The sequence below is a fragment of the Hylobates moloch genome, unplaced genomic scaffold, assembly GCF_009828535.3.
Source record: "Hylobates moloch isolate HMO894 unplaced genomic scaffold, HMol_V3 SCAFFOLD_5, whole genome shotgun sequence".
Lineage (NCBI taxonomy): Eukaryota > Metazoa > Chordata > Mammalia > Primates > Hylobatidae > Hylobates > Hylobates moloch.
The window spans coordinates 151,541,828-151,561,841 of NW_026652280.1; the positions used below are offsets into that span (position 1 = coordinate 151,541,828).

Genomic DNA, 20,014 nt, shown 5'->3' on the forward strand with positions numbered 1-20,014 from the left:
ATTATTAGAACAATATAAATATCGCCTACATACCCCACCTCTTTTGCTTCCCTTCCTATTCAGAATTGCTAGGAAATGACTTAAGTTTCTTATTTTGAAATTTCCTAAACTTCTTACCTCTCTCCGTCTTTTCTCACCAATATTCAAGGCTTTATTGCTTTTTTCCTAATTCCTCTGGTATTTTGGTTCATTATCTCTGCTTGAGCTTAACTCCCATGCCACCTATCTGCCTTGCCTGATCCCACTTTATTTTTAAAGCACCTTTAAGGTGAGACAAGTACCTATGCCAACTTCTTGCATGATAAGTTTATTCCACCCTAATCGACAGCTTCTTCATCTTTGTAGACCAGGTCACTTTTTTTCTTGGTAGCTATCTTTCCTTTTCCTTTTTTTTTTTTTTTTTCTTCTTTAAAGCACTGTTACCTTACTTCCGCACCTTTAGCTTTGTTCTCTCTCCTCTGGCTGCCAAGAATATTTCTGATATCTAGAGGCCTAATGAGTACTCTTGGTCACTAGCTGACTCTCAGGAGGCAGCAGTCCTAGTTCTCCTGGTCTCTTTTCTCTCTTCCATTTCTGAAATCCAGTCTTTAACCTCTTTATGATGTTTCCTTTGAAATAGTTCTCAGGTTTACCCTTGCCCTTGAATCTCCATGGTAACCACTGTAGTCTGTGTGTTGTAATCAACTGGATTACTCAAACAGCAATCTAGCTGGCTGCTCCAACTTGTCTTTTGCTTGAGTTTCAACCCATTAGTTTTCTATCTTTGTTGGGCACAAGTCACCTGGGGTGCTTGTTAAAATGTGGAGTTTCAGGCTCCATCTCAGAGATTTTCATTCAGCAAACTTAGGTTAGGGCCCCAGAATCTTCATTTCAGCAAACTTTTCAGGGTAATCTGGAACACATAGTTTGCAGCCCACATATTAAGAATCAATGCTTAGCTATTCCAATGAGCATTACAAGATAATTCAGTGCTTGCCTTAGCATAGAAACTACAATTTTTTAAGTAAATAAATCCTTTGTATCAAACTCAGATGAACTTTCTAAAAAATTACTTTTATCTTTTCACTCCTTTAGAGAAAAAATATAATTGCCATAATTTCATGTCTAAATTTCCTGTTCCAGTTTGCAAAATCTGTCACTATCTAGTATCAGGCTTTTTTTCTACCTCTTACTGTTTTCCAGCCTTCTCCCATCTTCAGCAGACTGTTCTTACTCTCCTCAATGTTCTAGTTTATGAGTTTTGACTAAGAAGACATCCTGGTGAAAATACTGTGCTTCAAATTCAAGGAATGAGGTAAAGACAGATATGCAAGAAAAAATGAGAAGTAAAGTTGATAACCTAGAAAGTAATGACCAGGATAGCATGATGTTAGTGTCCTCCATCTAAAGATGAGCTTGTTTCAAATAATGCCTGATACAGAGATTTAACCTCTCCACGGCTACAATGTAGCAACTGCTACTAGTCTTTCCCTTGTATCTGTTCTCCCAATGAATTTTCGTATGTTCTGGTTGCTTAGACTGTTTTTCTTTCTCACCAAGCCGCCTTCTTTCAGAAAACTCCTGTTCATGATCTCAGCTCAAGTGTTACTCTTTTTGGGAAGCCTTCACTAACCTACATTCTGTCTTTGTCTCCCAACTTGCAAGTAGTATTCTTTTAGTATATATTCTCACAGAATTTTGTCTTTCTCAACCTTGGCAGGTAACTATAGAATCATTAATATGTTTATTAAATCAATCTCCATATAACTACCAGGTCTTAAACTCCATTTAAGAGTTTACATCTCTATTGAATCCCTTTCCCCTATCCTAGGAGGTATACAGCAGGAACTCAACAAATAATTGTTGAAGGAAAGAATGAAATATAGCCCATTGTTCCCTTTTCTTTGCCTCTCAGCTTGCTGACATGGTAAAGACCTTACTGGACAATTAAGGAAGACTCAAGTGTGTCGCATACAGAAGCAGCTCAACTTCATTATCCTAAGGTGGTTACCAGAGCCAAATCAGGCTCGACTGACTAGCAGACCCACATACCGCAAGTCAGTTGAAGACTTTGCTTTCCTAATATGCTATTTCTTCATCTTCCCCTCTGCATCTCATCAGCAGAACAAAGACTCTGTGCTGATAAACTTCACTTCTTAGCAGTACAACTTTTCTACTAAGCAATTAATTTTTATCCTTTCTTTTTTTTAATGGTATCCTTCTTTGGCCATATTCCAATATCTGTTTGTCATTTCCCAACCCTTTGCTTGAGACATCCATTCTACCCGAAAAATGCTTTTAGAACCTGCCAATGACCTATCTTTATATTGAAATTAGAAATTCCACATGCCTGTTATCTATAATTATGAAGAGACACTTCAAAGAAAAAGGGATTCCCTTGATTGTTATTTGATGGTAAATTTTGTCACAGTGTGTCCAGAATTGGTGGGTTCTTGATCTCGCTGACTTCAAAAATGAAGCTGCAGACCCGCACGGTGTGTTACAGTTCTTAAAGATGGTGTGTCCAGAGTTTGTTCCTTCAGATGTTCAGATATGTCCCGAGTTTCTTCCTTCTGGTGGGTTCGTGGTCTTGCTGACTTTAGGAGTGAAGCTGCAGACCTTCGCGGTGAGAGTCACAGCTCTTAAAGGCGGTGTGTCTATCCTGTTCCTTCCAGTGGGTTCGTGGTCTCGCTCGCTTCATGAGTGAAGCTGCAGACCTTCGCAGAGAGCATTACAGCTCATAAAAGCAGCGTGGACCAAAGAGTGAGCACCAACAAGACTTATTGCCAAGACCCAAAGAACATACCTTCCACATCATAGATGATGACCCTAGCGGCTTGAGCTGCTGCTGACTCAGGCACCCTGCTTTTATTCCCTTGTCTGGCCCCACCCACATCCTGCTGATTCGTCCATTTTACAGAGAGCTGATTGGTCCGTTTTGACAGGGTGCTGATTGGCGTGTTTACATTCTCTGAGCTAGACACAGAGTGCTGATTGGTGCATTTACAATCCTCTAGCTAGACATAAAAGTTCTCCAAGACCCCACCCAACACAGGAGACCAGCTGACTTCGCCCTAGTGGATCCCTGGCCAGGGCCGAGGGCGGAGCTGCCTGCTAGTCCTGTGCCACATGCCTGCACTCCTCAGCCCTTGGGTGTTCCATGGGACCAGGTGCTGTGGAGCAGGGGGCGGTGCCCATCAGGGAGGCTCGGGCCACGCAGGACCCCACGGTGGGGGGTGGGGGGAGACTCGGGCATGGCAGGCTGCAGGTCCCAAACCCTGCCCCGAGGGGAGGCGGCTGAGGCCTGGTGAGAATTTGAGCGCGGTGCAGGAGGGCCGGCAGTGTTGGGGGACCCGGTGCACCCTCTGCAGCTGCTGGCCCGGGTGCTGAGCCTCTCACTCCCCGGGGTGGTGCTGGCTGGCCACTCCGAGTACGAGAGCATGCCCACCCAGAACTCAAGTTGGCCCGCGAGCGCCAGCCGGTTCCCGCCTGCACCTTTCCCTCCACACCTCCCGGCAAGCCGAGGGAGCTGGCTCTGGCCTCGACCAGCCCAGAGAGGGGTTCCCACAGTGCAGTGGCGGGTCGAAGGGTTACTCAAGTGTGGCCAGAGTGGACGACGAGGCCAAGGAAGCACCGAGAGTGAGTGAGGGCTGCTAGCACGTTGTCACCTCTCAATAGCTTGCTTCCCACAGAGAGAAGGAAATTGTAGAATAGGTGCTTGACATACCTTTTCTGAGAAGACATGTCTGAAGTTCATACTGAAATACAAGAAAATGTTTTCCTAAACTACTTTATGTGATGTAATTTTCAAGAAGAAATTTTCTGGACATCAAAATTCAGATGCAGGGATTGAAGGCACTGATAGGCAATACTGGTATTCATTCATTTACTCAACAAACATTCTTGAGCATCTAGCTTTAGATGTTAGGGTTATAGCAGTGAACAAAATAAAACGAAAAGCCCCTGCTTTCATGGAGCTAACATTTTGGTAGTGATGGAAGATTCTAAACAAATAAACATGTAACGTATCAGGTTGAATGGCCAGGATAAGAGTTTATCTTCTGAGTTACTCAATCCACATCCCAAAATGATCTTCATTTTTTTTCTTAAGAGTTTCTGTATACACAGATGAGACTGGGTAATGACTTGGTCTGGATTTTGCCTTTAGGAAAAGAATGGAAAATTTGCTTTCTCTTTTCAAGCATCTGGACTGGGGCTTATTCTATTTGTCCTAAGTGAGATATTTCCTGAAATAATAACAGCCTCACTTTATTCTCTTATTGAAGAGCTATAAAGTGCCTAGGAAGGATCAGAAACAAAGTTGTATTTTGAGAGGACAATAACTAGGATAGTTTAGGATGGAAAAACAAAAACCATTAGGTCTTTATGTATGAGGTCCTCCAGTGTGAAGAATGCAAACTAATATGCTCCACTCTGAGCAATGGAATCGATTGATATCAAAACACAAGGATTTTAATAGACAACAAAATATACTGGCAGAAAGATTACTAGACACTTGACTGAACTGTGTTACTAGGAAAGAAGTTGTACAATCTCCTCTGTGAATCTCAGAACAAAGCAGACACAACCTTTCTGCATACTTAATCTTTTCTTGCAGGCAGATTGTTTGGAATTTCATTCTGTGATGATACGACTATTCCCTCTCTATTGTTCTAGACCTATGATCATATTTAAAAATTTATTTTACTGTTTACATATCCCTTCCATAACATTGATCACTCCATTTGAATTCTAAGTCTATGCTGTTAACCACATCATAATACTGTCAACTCAGAAAGTTAGAGAGGGATTAGGACCCAGGTCTTCTGCCTCCTACGTGAGCCAGTGCTGCTGAAGACCACCTATTCTGAGGCCTGCCTCATGTTTAAAAGCCAACACAAATCCATCTTGTGCCAAATTTCTTGCTTCAGAAAATGACTAAGTGTGGCTCATGCGTAGTTAATAAAAATTGCAGCTGAGATGAGACTGAGTTATCTGTCATACCCTGGTCCCTCTTTTACTAATCAGTTGTGAGAAACGTTTCAAAATCAGAAAGCAGCAGCTAAGAAATATGAGATACTCAGACTTCTTGAGGCAATTAGAGACTAAAGAGCAGAAGGCAAATCAGTCTTCCTGCCTTGACAGTCTTAAAATACACACTGAAAGTAGACTTTGGAGTTATACTATTTGTGACAGATTTTGACCATAACACATTTTCTAAGAGGAAATAAAAATTACTCACTTCAGGATATGCGTTCCACCCTCGTATCAGCAGAGATGATATGGGCTTGGGAATGGAATAGCCAATGGGAGGTCTGATGTGGTGGTAAGCCATGTCTGCTGCCGCAGCCGCTGCAAACCAAATGGTCATGTCAGTTTTGAAATTCACATGTTTATTTCAAGAAACAAATGAAGACACACACACACAAAAAGGCATTAAAAATCAATCTGAGCAACATCAGCAGAGATTCAAAGAGACCTCTAGGCTTTTTTCCCCCAATGGTCTAAAGAAAGTGATGGATAATTTGATATTATAAATTTATCTTTATAATTGTTCACTCATTTGGTTTCAGACTCAATAAATAGCACAGGGCATTTATAAGGAGTGAAGGAATATGCAAGGAGCAAGTAGTTTTGTTTGTCTGAAGTATAGGGTATGTACATGATATTATAAGAAGTAAAGCTTGAAAGGCAGATTAAACAAGACTGTATAATGCCGTAAATCCCAGGCTAAAGAGCTTATATTGTATGTAGTAAACATGGAATACCACTGAAATTTGCACTTCTGATAGCACCTGTATCACGTGAGCAAAGTAGATTTTTTAAAGCTTAAATCCTATTACTGGTTACAAGGTTGTTGGGATTTTAATTTTTAATATTTATAAAGTAGTTATTTTTAAAACTCTCTTGGACACTTCAAATCCTTATTTTAGCTAACAATACTCATTGATTGAAGTCTGTCGTGTTACCTGCCTGCATGGATTTCTGAATATTGTTCATCTCAAAGTCTGCATCACTGTGTTGTGATTCTTAGAACTTCACTGTAGATTCCTGATTGCTAAATATTTCCTGTTCTGCAACTAATGATTTCTATACTCCCTTAGAAACCAAGCTTGTAGCTACTTTGACTGAATGCATTTTGTATCAGGCATCATGGTAGATAACTACATAAACTCCTTTAATCCTCCTAACCACCATGTAAAGTAGGTGTTGTTGTTGTTGTTATGTGTAGAACTAGTTTTTAATTTATCAACATTTTACATGTAACTAATAGTTGGTGCAGTCTTTTGTTTCAAAATCCATGCTCTCTTTAGCACACATTATAATGAAAATACTCTGTAATCAACACATGATGCCCTGTTTATTCCTCACAAAAATTGCTCTGCATCAGTGAGAGGATAAAGTTCCAGGACATTGCTGCTTCCTGTCTTTTAGATTGCGGTGTTGTAAGCATCTGTCTATATCTTAATGACTTTTGAGATATAAGCCACAACAACTACCTCTACTCTACCAAAATTTACTCCCATCAGATTCTGTTTATCCATGCACTTTCAGTAGGTCTAGTGAAATTATATGCAATGTGATTTGATCAACACTTTGCTTTATGGATTATTCTGAATGATTACCTAATTTTGCCAATTGTAAATTAATACTTCTTTGTAGAAGCTTAAAAAATTAAGAGAATTAGAAGGAATAAATGTTATCATTTAGAAGAAACCATTGTTAAAATATTTCACATATTTCTTATATATTCTTTACATCATTGACCTTATGTCAATATACAATTATGTAATTCTTTTTTTCTAAATATTAAAGAGTTAATCTAAGCAATCAAGCATTTTCTCATGTTATTAACACTCTACGTTAACATATTTTAATGACTCTGCATTTAGTTTTTAATCATTTCCCAATTTTAGGTTTTTCCAAATTTGGGTGTAAACACTTCAAAGAATATCTTTTCAACATGAGTTGCCAGATTTCATAGATTATTCATTTATGATATTTTGAGGAGTGAAAACGATGTGCCAAAGGCATAACTACTTTAAAGACTTCAGTACAACAATTATTGTAACAGTTGTACTAAATTTATACTCTCAACAGCATGTGTGTGAGGGTTATCAATACATCTGCACCAGAATTAGGTTTTCTCATTTTATAAAACATGTTACTAATTTCAGAGGTAAATATATCCACTCATTTTTTTGTTTAGATTGTGTTCTTATCAAATATGTCACTACTTATCAAATATGTCTTCTGTGTCACAAAAAATTAGGCATTTTGGAGTACTTTCACTGGTTACTCTTGACTTTTTTTTTTTTTCTCGAGACAGAGTCTCACTGTGTCACCCAGGCTGGAGTGCAGTGACGTGATCTGGGCTCACTGCAGCCTCTGCCTCCCAGGTTCAAGTGATTCTCCTGCCTCAGCCTCCCAAATAGCTGGGACTACAGGCACGTGCCACCACCCCCAGCTAATTTTTTGTATTTTTGGTAGAGATGGGATTTCACTGTGTTAGTAGGATGGTCTTGATCTCCTGACCTCGTGATCCTCCTGCCTCGGCCTCCCAAAGTGCTGGGATTACAGGCATGAGCCCTTGCTGGGCCACTCTTGACTATTTTTAAATTATTTCTGGAATGAGGTAAATCAAGAAGCAAACAAACTGATGCTCAGCAATCATTGATCTTCTAACTCTACTTCGTTGCCTTATGATCATTTGGATATTGTTGAGCTGGTGTAGCTATAAGTACATAAGCCAGTATGGTGAGCACATTTAAAATAGTTGTGCATAGTCTAATGGGTGGGAGGGACTAGTCATAAAATGAGTTAAACTCAGATGCAGGTGCCAACCATCCCCCTTTGAAACTCTTTGAGATTCTGGTATCAAAAATATAGAGTTACTTGTTTGCTTCTTGGCAGTGTGTCTGGAAAATCAGTTTAAGATGAATGATATTTAATTCTTCATTATTCAAAGTAGATTCTGCAAAGTCTTGGCATCTCCTCCCCTTTGCTTTAAGCACTCTTGGCAGTGATGCTACTCATTAGTGCCTCCACCAGAAAGTGGGCAATGTAACATGAGGGGGTCATGAAACTGAAATTTGTCACCTTGAGATTGTTTTGTCAGTCTTGCCTAAGCAGCCATACTACACTAACATCTGGGAAATTTTCTGGTATTACAGATTCAGGAAGGAGATTGTCAGCCCATTAACCAAATTTTTACCTTGATCGCTACAAAAAATATGTTAGAGGATTTAGGTAGATGTTGGTTTCTACTTTAAAGAGTGAGACTTTGCCATTAAAGGAGAATAAAGCTAAATTTAAAAATATTAATAACTATTTATTGAGCAACTATTATTTTTCAACACTATCCTGAAATATTTATCAATAGTTTAGTAAAAATAATAATCTAGATCTAGAGTAGGAGTATCCAATAGAACTTTTTACACTGATAAAAATGTTCTTGTAATCCCAGCACTTTGGGGGGCCGAGGCGGCAGATCACGAGGTCAGGAGATTGAGACCATCCTGGCTAACACGGTGAAACTGCATTATCTACTAAAAACACAAAAAATTAGCTGGACGTGGTGGCAGGCGCCTGTAGTCCCAGCTACTTGAGGCAGGAAAATCACTTGAATCTGGGAGGCAGAGGTTGCTGTGAGTCGAGATCGTGCCACCGCACTCCAGACTGGGTGACAGAGCAAGACTCCGTCTCAAAAAAAAAAAAAAAAAAAGTTCTACGTTGTTAAATATGATAGCATAAAGTTACAGAGCACTTAAAATGTGGCTAGTGTGACTGATACATGGAGTTCTTGTTTAATTTTATTTAATATAAATTTAAATAGTCATGGTAAGTGGCTTTCATATTAAACAACATAATTCTAGAGCATAGCTTGCACTCTCGTTATCCTGAAAAACAAGACTTGAGTTGAACACAGTATTGTGAGTCAGCCGCAGAGTCTATATAACCATGGTGTCAATTTGTGGATTCAACTTCTCCCTTGTTTGTCGATCCTTTATCAAGAAAAGAAAAGACACGAACTGAGATTGTCTATGTTGTTTCTCAAAAGTGATAGACCAGTGAAAAGCTACAGGACAGATATTCAACACAACATGTGATAACCTCATTCATGTATTCATTTGTCAAAATGTACTGACTATTTTACGTAAGTGATAATAAACCAAAAATAATCTGGTGTTATTTTTTCAATGAAAATTGGTAAATGAATAAATAAGAAATAAGTGAATGACTAGTTTTTTTACTGCATTTTATGGTTCAGTCATTAATTGTAAAATGTGATTCCTTTTGCCTGGAATATTCTCCCCTACCTCTTTTTCCTTCATAACATCTACTGTCATTTAGGTCTTATCTTTGATTGACTTTTCCTGGGTACACTTCCTATGTACTTCCATAACAACCTGTACTATCATAACATGTATTATACTTAATTGCCTCTTTATTTGTCTACCTGTGCGTATAGATCATAAATGCCTTGAGGTCAGGGACTGTGTCTTTTCACCATTGTATCTTCTGTGCCTAGCACAGTACTTGGCTATTAATAGGTATTCAAAAGGTATGCATTATTTCCCTTAGGATAATGGCCTCCAGCTACATCCATGTTGCTGCAATGGACATTATTTTGTCCTTTTTATGGCCATATAGTATTCTATGGTGTATATGTACCACATTTTCTTTATCCAATCCTCTGTTGATGTGCACCTAAGTTGATTCCATGTCTTTGCTACTGTGAACAGTAGAGGTCATTATCCAAGGGGAATTAATGCAGGACCAGAAAACCAAATAACACATGTTCTCACCTATAAGTGGGAACTAAAACTTGGGTACACATGGACATAAAGATGAGAACACTAGACACTGCAGACTACTAGAGGAGGAAGGGAGAGAGAGGGGCAAGTTGAAAAACTACCTATTGGGTACGATGCTCGCTGCCTGATGGTGAGATCCATAACCCAAACCTGAGCATCACAACATACCCATGTAACAAACATGCACATGTACCCCCTTAATCTAAAATAGAAGTTGAATAATAATAAACAATTTAAAAAGGTAGGCACTAAAAGTGTTATTTAACTGGAACTCATATAAATTCTGGTATATAGGACTCAGTAACATTTATTGAATAAATGAATGAAGATGATAGCTCAACAGCAATAAATATCTTATTCATTATTATGTTTAGAGAACAGGGCACAATGCCTAGCCATCAAGAAACACTGTAGAATGAATATAATGTTTAGTTTAATTCTAGATGACAACATGAGCAGATGAATTACTGAACTCTAGTGGCAAATTTAATCAATAATATTATCTTTCATTCAAAAATATGGGAGGAGGTGCTTCAATAAATTGAAGCAGAGTGACATAATAAGAAGTAGCTTTACCAAGGAAATCTGGAGGTCTAATTTTCAGTCTGGCTTTGCTGTAAACTCTCTGGGAGATACTAATTAAACCAATTTGCCTCATGAGCATTAATTTTGCTTAATGTAAGATGAAGCAGGGAAGACAGAGTATAATGGTGGCAAACATGGGCTTTGAAGACACAGAACCTGAGTATTTAAGTCTTGACTGCCCTCTTACTAGCATGTGACATTGAGCAAATGTCTTATCCTAAAAGAACTTAACCCACAGGTTACTAAGACTAAATGAGATAATATACATAGAGCTTCAGGCACATTGTTGGCTCTCAACAAGTGTAGCTGTGTTGTTGTTGCTATTATCATCATCTGCACATCTAAGAGTCTTACCAATTCTTTTTGGTTTGAACCTAGAGAACTAGATATAAAAAACATAATTGTATGTTTTCTGTTTTGTTTAGAACACCAGTCACCTTAGGTCATTTTTAGGTTCTCTTTGGGTATGAATACCAAGTAAAATATTACATTGAGTTACTGCAAATTTTAAGGCTACAACCTATCTCACTGGTCATAAGGCTCAGCTCATAACGAAATAGGATTATGCAGAGAGAATGACTGTGCAGCTCTCCATGACAACCTTAATTATCTATACCCCACTTATGGATAAGTTAGTATTAGATTCTCAATCCCTAAAGTAACCTTTCACTGTCTTCTGTTTTATAAAATTAAATTTAGAAACTCATATTAAAAAGATTAAAAAGAGAGCAATATGCTACAATATTTTGTTAGTAAGTTTTGACCAATATAAAATTGCCAGAAGTGTCTTAATTTTTCAACTTTGATTGTGTTTATGTGTGTTCTGAAAAGTATAATTGATTCTACTTCATTGTTTTTAATGGGCAGGGCTGTGGTGAGACAAAGCAAATGTGTTCTACAATCCCAGCAAGAGCTAAGACACATTCTTTGTTAAACTGACAGTTTTCAATGATGTATCACCAGAGTGTATAGCATCTGAGAGAGACCATGAGATTGCAATCTTGAGATTGCACTAAGAATGGCTTAATTTTTTAAAACACATCCCATTCTCATTACATACTGTCAGAAGAATAGATTAATTTGCTCCACTGTCTGTTCTCATTGCAAACTTTGTCAGTGTAGTGAAATATTGGAATGTTAATATCAGCTATATTCATAGAAATATCTCCATCTATTGGACTGATTTAATCTTTCCAGTGATCTGTGCGGTGATTTGTTGGCTCTACTCTTTTTAGTGATAAACTGATAAGGATTAGCACAATAAACATAAGATTTCAGAACTTTAGCTCTCTCCTATTTTCCTGTTGCTTGTCAAAGAACAGTCCACATCATCAGTGTGTTTATATCCTTTGAAGTTATTATATCCAGAATGCTTTAAGGTCCAAATAATATGTGGAAACGGACATAATCATCTAATATTTAAGGAGGGGTAGTAAACTCAAATGGCTACCAATATGAGGCCTATTGTATATCTGTGTCTTTAAATGTACTTTAATTCATATTTTTAAATACCATATGTGACATAAAAAAAGTCTGCAAGCCATATTTGGTTCCCGGAATTCCAGTTTGCAACTCTGAGTTAAAGTCTCAATATGAAGTCTCACCAAAACCTGCCTAGAAAAAATTGGCTGATGTTCTTAAGTTACGGCTATATCCTAGACTACTAAGAGCGTGGCATTAAGGAATCCCAGGACACAGAGTTAAATCTCTTTGTGAACCAGCTGGCATCACACAGGAAAACAAAAAGAAAACAAGAGACTCTCTTCTTTGGGCCCAGACTATAATTTGAAAGTGATCCACAAATCTGGGTACCTGGTTATAAGGAAATGGGAATGGATATAATACATACTGATGGATTAATTCATCTCAGCTTTCTTCTTTAGTTGATCATGATGTATCAGAGGAGACAAGCCCAGGAGAGAAATGAAATCTGGGAAGCAGGTGTTGATTTCTTTCTCTAAAATGTATTGAAGACAGCTCTTATTTGCCAGGTTGTGCCAGCTTCTTTTCATCTTGCCTGGTTCTTCTCTGTTTGGCTTCACCCCTTGGCTCCTTCTCCTCCTAATCTGATCATTTCCCTCATAAATCTGCTCCTTTTCTTTTATCCATCATTATGATGGTTAAGCCAGGAGCCTGGAAGTCTTTCTTGACCTCGTCATTTCCCTTGTGCTCCCACCTCAATCCATTGGGAAGTCCTATTAAAATCTCCCTAAACCAATATCTCCTTTCTCTTTCAAAGCTACTGCTTCAGTTAACGTAATACATATTTCTTCTAGATGAACTGATTTCCCTGCCTCCAGTTTTGAATTTCTCCAATCCAGCCTTTGCTTTGTTACAAGAGGAGCATTCTAAAATAATAGTAAGAGTTGTTCTATATTCCTTTTTAAAACTTTGCAGTGACACCTCCATTGATGACCCACACAAGGCCTGTGATAGTTCATTTAATGTGTCAACTTGACTGGGCTAAGGGATACCCAGATAGCTGGTAAACTGTTACTTCTAGTGTGTCTGTGAGGGTGCTTCTTGACGAGATTAGCATTTGAGTCGTAGACTGAGTGTAAAAGATTCACCCTCACCAATGTGAGCAGGCATCATCCAATGCCTTGAGGGCCCCAATAGAATGAGAAGGCAGAGGAAGGGTGAATTAGCTCTTTTTTCTGGGGCTGTGACATGTATCTTCTCCTCACCCCAGATATCAGCACTTCAGATCCTTGGTCCTTCAGACTGTGGAACTTACAGTGGTGACTCTCCTGATTCTCAGGACTTTGAACTCACACTGAATTACATCACTGACTTTCTGGGTTCTCTGGTTAGCGGACAGCATATTGTGGGATTTCTTCGTCTTCATAATCATATGAGTCAATTCCCACAATAAATCACCTCTTATACATATAAGTAGATATATTCCACTTGTTCTGCTTCTCTGGAGAACCCTGACTTGTACAAGGACCTTCAACATCTGGTTCCAGTTTTACATTTATAGTCTGTGTTGTTTGACTGATGTCCTTGTATTCTCTGATTCATCCCTACTGAACTATCTGTGGATTTCTCAGCCCTCTGGACCTTGCTGATACAGCTTTCTGCTAGATCATCTTCCTCACTTCTTCATAGTTTACCTATTTAATTAGTAGTCCTCAAAAGGTGCATTCAGGTATCATCTGTTCTAAGAATCCTTCCCTGATATCCTTTTACTTCCTCCAGTTTGGGTAAAAGGCCCTTCCAGAGAGCATCCTTAGCCCTCTGTGCTTCTCTCTAGTTGAGACTTACTCTGCTGATCTTGCTTCTGTCACTCATTCTCTATACTATGAGTAGTTTGATGGCCTGGTCAGTGACCTATTCCTCTTTATTTTCTGCTTACTATGGCACAGTTCCTGGCCCAGAAAGAAAGAACTCAATGGTGGCCTCAAGATAATAATAATAATAATAGCTAACATTTATTCAGTGCTTATTATTATCAACCACTGCTCTAACCTTTTGAAGTAGGTCTTATTATTATGTCCATTTTTAAAAATAAATGAATGCTTATGAGGATGCAAAGAAAGGGCAACTCTCACACACTGCTGGTGGGAATGTTAATTAGTACAGTCACTGCGATGGAGAACAGCATGGAGGTTTCTCAAAAAACTAACAATCGTACTACCATATTATTCAGCAATCCCACTGCCAGGTATATATCCAAAAGAGAGGAAATCAGTATATCTAAGGGATAGCTGCACTCCCATGTTTACTGCAGCACAATTCACAATAGTAAAGATTTTGAATCAGCCTAAATGATGTACATCAATAGATAAATGGATAAAGAAAATGTGGTACACATTCACAAGGAATATTATTCAGACATAAAAAGAATGAAATCCTATCATTTGCAGCAACATGGATGGAACTGGAAGCCATTATGTGAAGTGAAATAAGCCAGACACAGAAAGACAAATATCACGTGTTCTCGTTCATATGTGGGAGCTTAAAAAAAATGAACTCATGGAGATAGAAAGTCGAATGATAGTTACCAGAGGCTGGGAAGGGTAGTGGGGAAGATGAGATAAAGTGGAAATGGTTAATAGATACAAAAACCCAGTTAGATAAAATGAATAAGATCTAGTATTCAGTAACATAATGGAGTGACTATAGTTAACAATAATTTATTGTATGTTTTAAAACAACTAAAGAATGGAATTAGAATGTCCCTAATCCAAAGAAATGACAAATGCTTAAGTCAGATATCCCTATTATTCTGGTTTGATCATTACACATTTTATGCCTGAATCAAAACATCACATGTACCCCATAAATATGTACAACTATTATGTATCCGTAATAACATAAAAGAAATAATTAAGAATAAAAAAATAATAAACTAAGGTATAGGTAGGTTAAATAAATTGCACAAGGTCGCAAGACACATGCCAGTTCTCTTTAGCCCCTACAGTGTTAGCCTGAAAAACATTTTCTTTAAAATATTGAATTAATTGCCAACATTAAAATATGTATCGATTTCCTAATTAACGAGCAGAAATTAGTTGATATGGTCAGCGTGGGTATACCTACATTCCTGCTCAGCGCTGTTTGGCTGGAGCATGAGTCAGAGCACGTGATTTCTTATTCATCACACTGTTCCGTCTTGAGCATCTGCATGCTTCCCATGGTCCTGTGGGCATTTGGTCTTTTTGATTTGACCTTTAAGGTGGTGGATGTGACGGTTTTTCAGTTTTCCTAAACCTGAGATTACAGGTTAATTTGAACATGTGAGATGCAAAAGAGACCCTAACTTCAAGCTTTTCTGAATGTATACCTATCACTTATGTAGGAGTCAATGCTAATATTGGTGTTCTTTGTTTATATTTTTCCCAGAAGGTAGTATGCTGTTAAATCCAGAAGGATGAGTCCTGTATAATGCTGCTACTACCATAATTGATAATGCTGTCTCACTTTGCAGTCACGGATTCGTTCCTCATTGTAAATGGCTAATATGTAGCTTATATTGAATCTGATGCTTCACATAATTTATTGCTGAACATATGCTAGATTGCCTAACCACTGCAATGATATTAGACATCTTGTTTCTTGATTCATGGTAACTGTCCAACTTTGAAAAATTCAGCATCTATCATAAACAAACTCTCTTTCCAATAAAGTACTATACATTTTAATATCTGGGATATTGGAATAAAGATGCTCTTAGGCAAGACTTTCAACTTTTTATTAAATAATATTCTCCCTCTAAAACGGGTAACTATTTCTGGGGCCCATGAACTAAAACCTCAGGGCCATCTTTACCTTTTTTAAGTATTTAGTTTATAATTAGCAAAGTCTAATGAAGTAGAGAAAATTACAAAACTGTGAGTAAAATGCAATAAATACAACGATAAATGGTGACTTGGGATAAGGAGGAAATTGCACTTAACTTGATATTGGAGAATTAAGAAAGATTTTTGGAAAGAAATTATATTTAGACTAAGACCTAAAAAAATTTGGAGTTGGTGGAATGAAAAGTGGAGAAGAGTGTCTCTGACAAAGAGACTAATGTGCACAAAGGCATGGAGGTGAGAGGACACATGCTGGGGAAATGAAAGTTTCCTGTGGTTGGGATGACTCTGGATGACAGGCTGCATGTGGTGAAATGGCTGGGGAGGCAGTCAGGGACATAATCATAAGGGGCTTTGAAGATTGTTTTAAGACATTCTGTTTTTATCTTAAGAGCAAAAGAAAAACACTGGGGATTTTAAGTCAGAGAAGTGCTATGTTCAACTTTGCATTTTTAGATAGCTAAATCTAGTGATTGGTGGAAAAAAGATGATGAGCAAAGCTGAAGACAGGATACTATTTAAGATAATGTGCAGTATTCGACATGTGAAATCAGAAGTAGCAGTGGAGATGGAGATAACTGGATGGATTTGAGAGATAAACTGTAGAACTGAAAATAGGAAAATAATTTTAAAAAGAAAGAAACAGAGAAATAAATAAAACGAAAAGAGGAGTCAAGGATGACTTTGAAGTTTCTACATGGGCCACCTAGAGAACGACAGTGCCACTGAAGCACAGAATCAAAGGGAGCCTTGACCTTGTATTACACTTTTTCCTAATCTTGCACCTTACAGTTACAGAGAGTTTGCAATTTATAAAGTGTGGTCACAAACATCATCTCATTGAGTGCTCACGGTAATTTTCGTGGTAGTCATCATTAATTGCATTTACTGAGGAAAGAGAACTTGTGAAAAGGCCCAGAGGTCAGATGAAATGCAACATACTGAGAGTGCAGAAAGTGAACTGGTGTTAGTAATGTGAGAGGTACAGAATCAGGGAGAGTTTTACAGGACATAGTAAGAATTTTGAGACTTAATCCTAAGAATATGGGAAGCCATACAATAATTTTAAGCAACGGTAATGTATCAGGTTTATGTTTTTAAAATATTATTTCAGTGGATGTTTAGAGATTGGAGAGGAAAAGAAAACAAAAATAAACCAAGAAAGAACAGTCAAAAACAATTTCAGAAATTCAAATGATAAAGCTGGCAGTTTGCACTAGGGTGATGGCGGATGAAACATTTTGAGAAATAGACAAATTTGAGGTATATATCTTACCACTTCAATTCAACATTGTACTGGAGGTCCCTGACTGTTCAAAAAGGCAAAGAAAGACAGAAAGACAGAAAGATAGACAGAAAGACAGAAAGACAGAAAGAAGGAAAGAAAGAAAGAAAGAAAGAAAGAAAGAAAGAAAGAAAGAAAGGAAAGAAAGAGAAAGAAAGGAAAATTCTTTATTAACAGATGACATAATTATTTATATAGAAATCCCAAAGAAGGTACAAAAAAGGGAACTAGAATGGATAAGTAAATTTAGTAGGTTTGTGGGGTGCTATATTGTAATAAAAATTATTATATTTCTATATATTAATAGTAGCAAAAAATTGGACATTGATTCATTTTATTTTATTAAGTTCTCGGGAAACATGTGCAGGATGTGCAGGTTTGTTACATAAGTAAACATGTACCATGGTGGTTTGCTGCACCTATCAACCCATCACCTAGGTATTAAGCACAGCATGCATTAGCTATTTTTCCTGGTGCTTTCCCTCCCCCGGCCTTCCCCAACAGGCCCCAGTATGCATTGTTCCCTTCCCTGTGTCCATGTATTCTCATTGTTTAGCTCTCACTTATAATTGAGAACATGTGGCATTTGGTTTTCTGTTCCTGTGTTAGTTTTCTGAGGATAATGGCTTCCAGCTCCATCCATGTCCCTGCAAAGGACATGATCTCATTCCTTTTTATGGCAGCATAATATTCCATGGTGTATATGTACCACATTTTCCTTATCCAATCTATAATTGATAGGCTTGTGGGTTGATTCCATCTGTTTGCTATTGTGAATAGTGCTGCACTGAACACAAGCATGCATGTATCTTTATAATAGAATGATTTATATTCTTTTGGGTATATACCCAGTAATGCGATTACTGGGTCAAATGATATTTCTGGTTCTAGGCCTTTGAGGAATCACCACATTGTCTTCCACGATGGTTGAACCAATTTATATACCCACCATCAGTGTAAAAGCATTCCTATTTCTCCACAGCCTCACCGGCATCTATTGTTTCTTGACTTTATATTAATAATCGCCATTCTGACTGGCATGAAATGGTGTCTCATTGTGGTTTTGATTTGCGTTTCTCTAATGATCGGTGATGTTGAGCTTTTTTTTGTATGTTTGTTGGCCGCACAAATATCTTCTTTTGGGACTGTCTATTCATGTCCTTTGCCCACTGTTTAATGTTTTTTTTCTCATGTAAATTCGTTTAAGTTCGTTGTAGATTGTGGGTATTAGACCTTTTTCAGATAGATAGATAATAAATATTTTCTCCTATTTGGTAGATTGTCTGTTCACTCTGATGATAGCTTCTTTTGCTGCAGAAGTTCTTTAGTTTAATTAGATCACATTTGTCAATTTTTGCTTTTGCTGCATTGCTTCTGACATTTTTGTCATAAAATCTTTGTCTATGCCTATGTCCTGAATGGTCTTGCCTAGATTTTCTTTTAGGGTTTTTATAGTTTTGGGTTTTACATTTAAGTCTTTAATCCATCTGGAGTTAATTTTTGTATAATGTATAAGGAAGGAGTCCAGCTTCAGTTTTCTGCATATGGCTAGCCAGTTCTCCCAGCATGATTTATTAAATAGGGTTCCCCATTGCTTGTTTTTGTTAGGTTTGTCAAAGATCAGATGGTTATAGATGTGTAAATGTGTGGTCTTATTTCTGAGTTCTTTGCTCTCTTCCATTGGTCTATGTGTCTTTTTTTTTTTTTTTTCCAGTACCATGATGTTTTGGTTACGTAGTCTTGTAGTGTAGTTTGAAGTTGGGTACCATGATGCCTCCAGCTTTTTTTTTTTTTTTTGCTTAGGATTGTCTTGGCTATATGGGCTCTTTTTTGGTTCCATATGAATTTAAATTTTTTTTCTAATTCTGTGAAGAATGTCAATAGTTATTTAATGGTAATAGCATTGAATCTATAAATTACTTTGGGCAGTGTGGCCATTTTCATGATGTTGATTCTTTCTCTCCATGAGCATGGAATGTTTTTCCATTTGTTTGTGTCCTCTCTTATTTCTTTGAGCAGTGGTTTGTAGTTCTCCTTGAAGAGGTCCTTCACTTTCCTTGTCAGTTGTATTCCTAGGTTATTTTTTTCTCTTTGTAGCAATTGTGAGTGAGAGGTTCATTCACAATTTGCCTCTCTTCTTGTCTATTGTTGGTGTATAGGAATGCTTGTGATTTTTGCACATTGATTTGTATCCTGTGACTTTACTGACACTGCTTAAAGCTTAATAGGTTTTTGGACTGAGACAATGTGGTCTTCTTGACATAAGATCATGTCATCTGCAAACAGAGACAGTATGACTTTCTCTCTTCCTATTTGAATATGCTTAACTTCTTTCACTTGTCCTGATTGTCCTGCCCAGAACTTCCAACACTATGTTGAATAGGAGTAGTGATAGAGGACATCCTTGTCTTGTGCCAGTTTTCAAGGGGAATGCTTCCAGCTTTTGCCCATTCAGTATGATATTGGCTGTGGGTTTGTCATAAATGGCTCTTATTATTTTGAGGTATGTTCCATCAATACCTAGTTTACTGAGAATTTTTAACATGAAAGGATGTTGAATTGTATCAAAGACCTTTTCTGCATCTATTGAGATAATCATGAGGTTTTTGTCTTTAGTTCTGTTTATGTGATGAATTACGTTTATTGATTTGCATATGCTGAACCAGCCTTACATCGTGGGGATGAAGCCAACTTGATTGTGGTAGATAAGCTTTTTGATGTGCTGCTGGATTTGGTTTGCCAGTATTTTATTGAGAATTTTTGCATCAATGTTCATGAGGGATATTGGTCTGAAGTTTTCTTTTTTTGTTGTATCACTGCCAGGTTTTGGTATCAGGATGATGCTGGTCTCATAATATGAGTTAGAGAGGAGTCCTTCCTTTTCAATTGTTTGGAATAGTTTCAGAAAAAATGGTACCAGCTCCTCTTTGTACCTCAGGTAGAATTCACTTGTAAATCCATCTGGTCCTGGGCTTTTTTTGGTTGGTAGGCTATTTATTATTGCCTCAATTTCAGAACTTATTATTGGTCTATTCATGGAAGCA

At 37.7% G+C, this 20,014-nt stretch overlaps 1 protein-coding gene across 1 annotated transcript in view; it reads right to left on the bottom strand.

The window, feature by feature from the left end:
- LOC116469888 (fucose-1-phosphate guanylyltransferase) overlaps positions 1-20,014 on the bottom strand; it is a 341,977-nt gene that overhangs the window by 73,192 nt on the left and 248,771 nt on the right. The window contains exon 23 of the mRNA XM_032155579.2: positions 5,222-5,331. Coding sequence (XP_032011470.1) covers positions 5,222-5,331 — 110 coding nt within the window. The remainder of the gene's footprint in view (positions 1-5,221; positions 5,332-20,014) is intronic.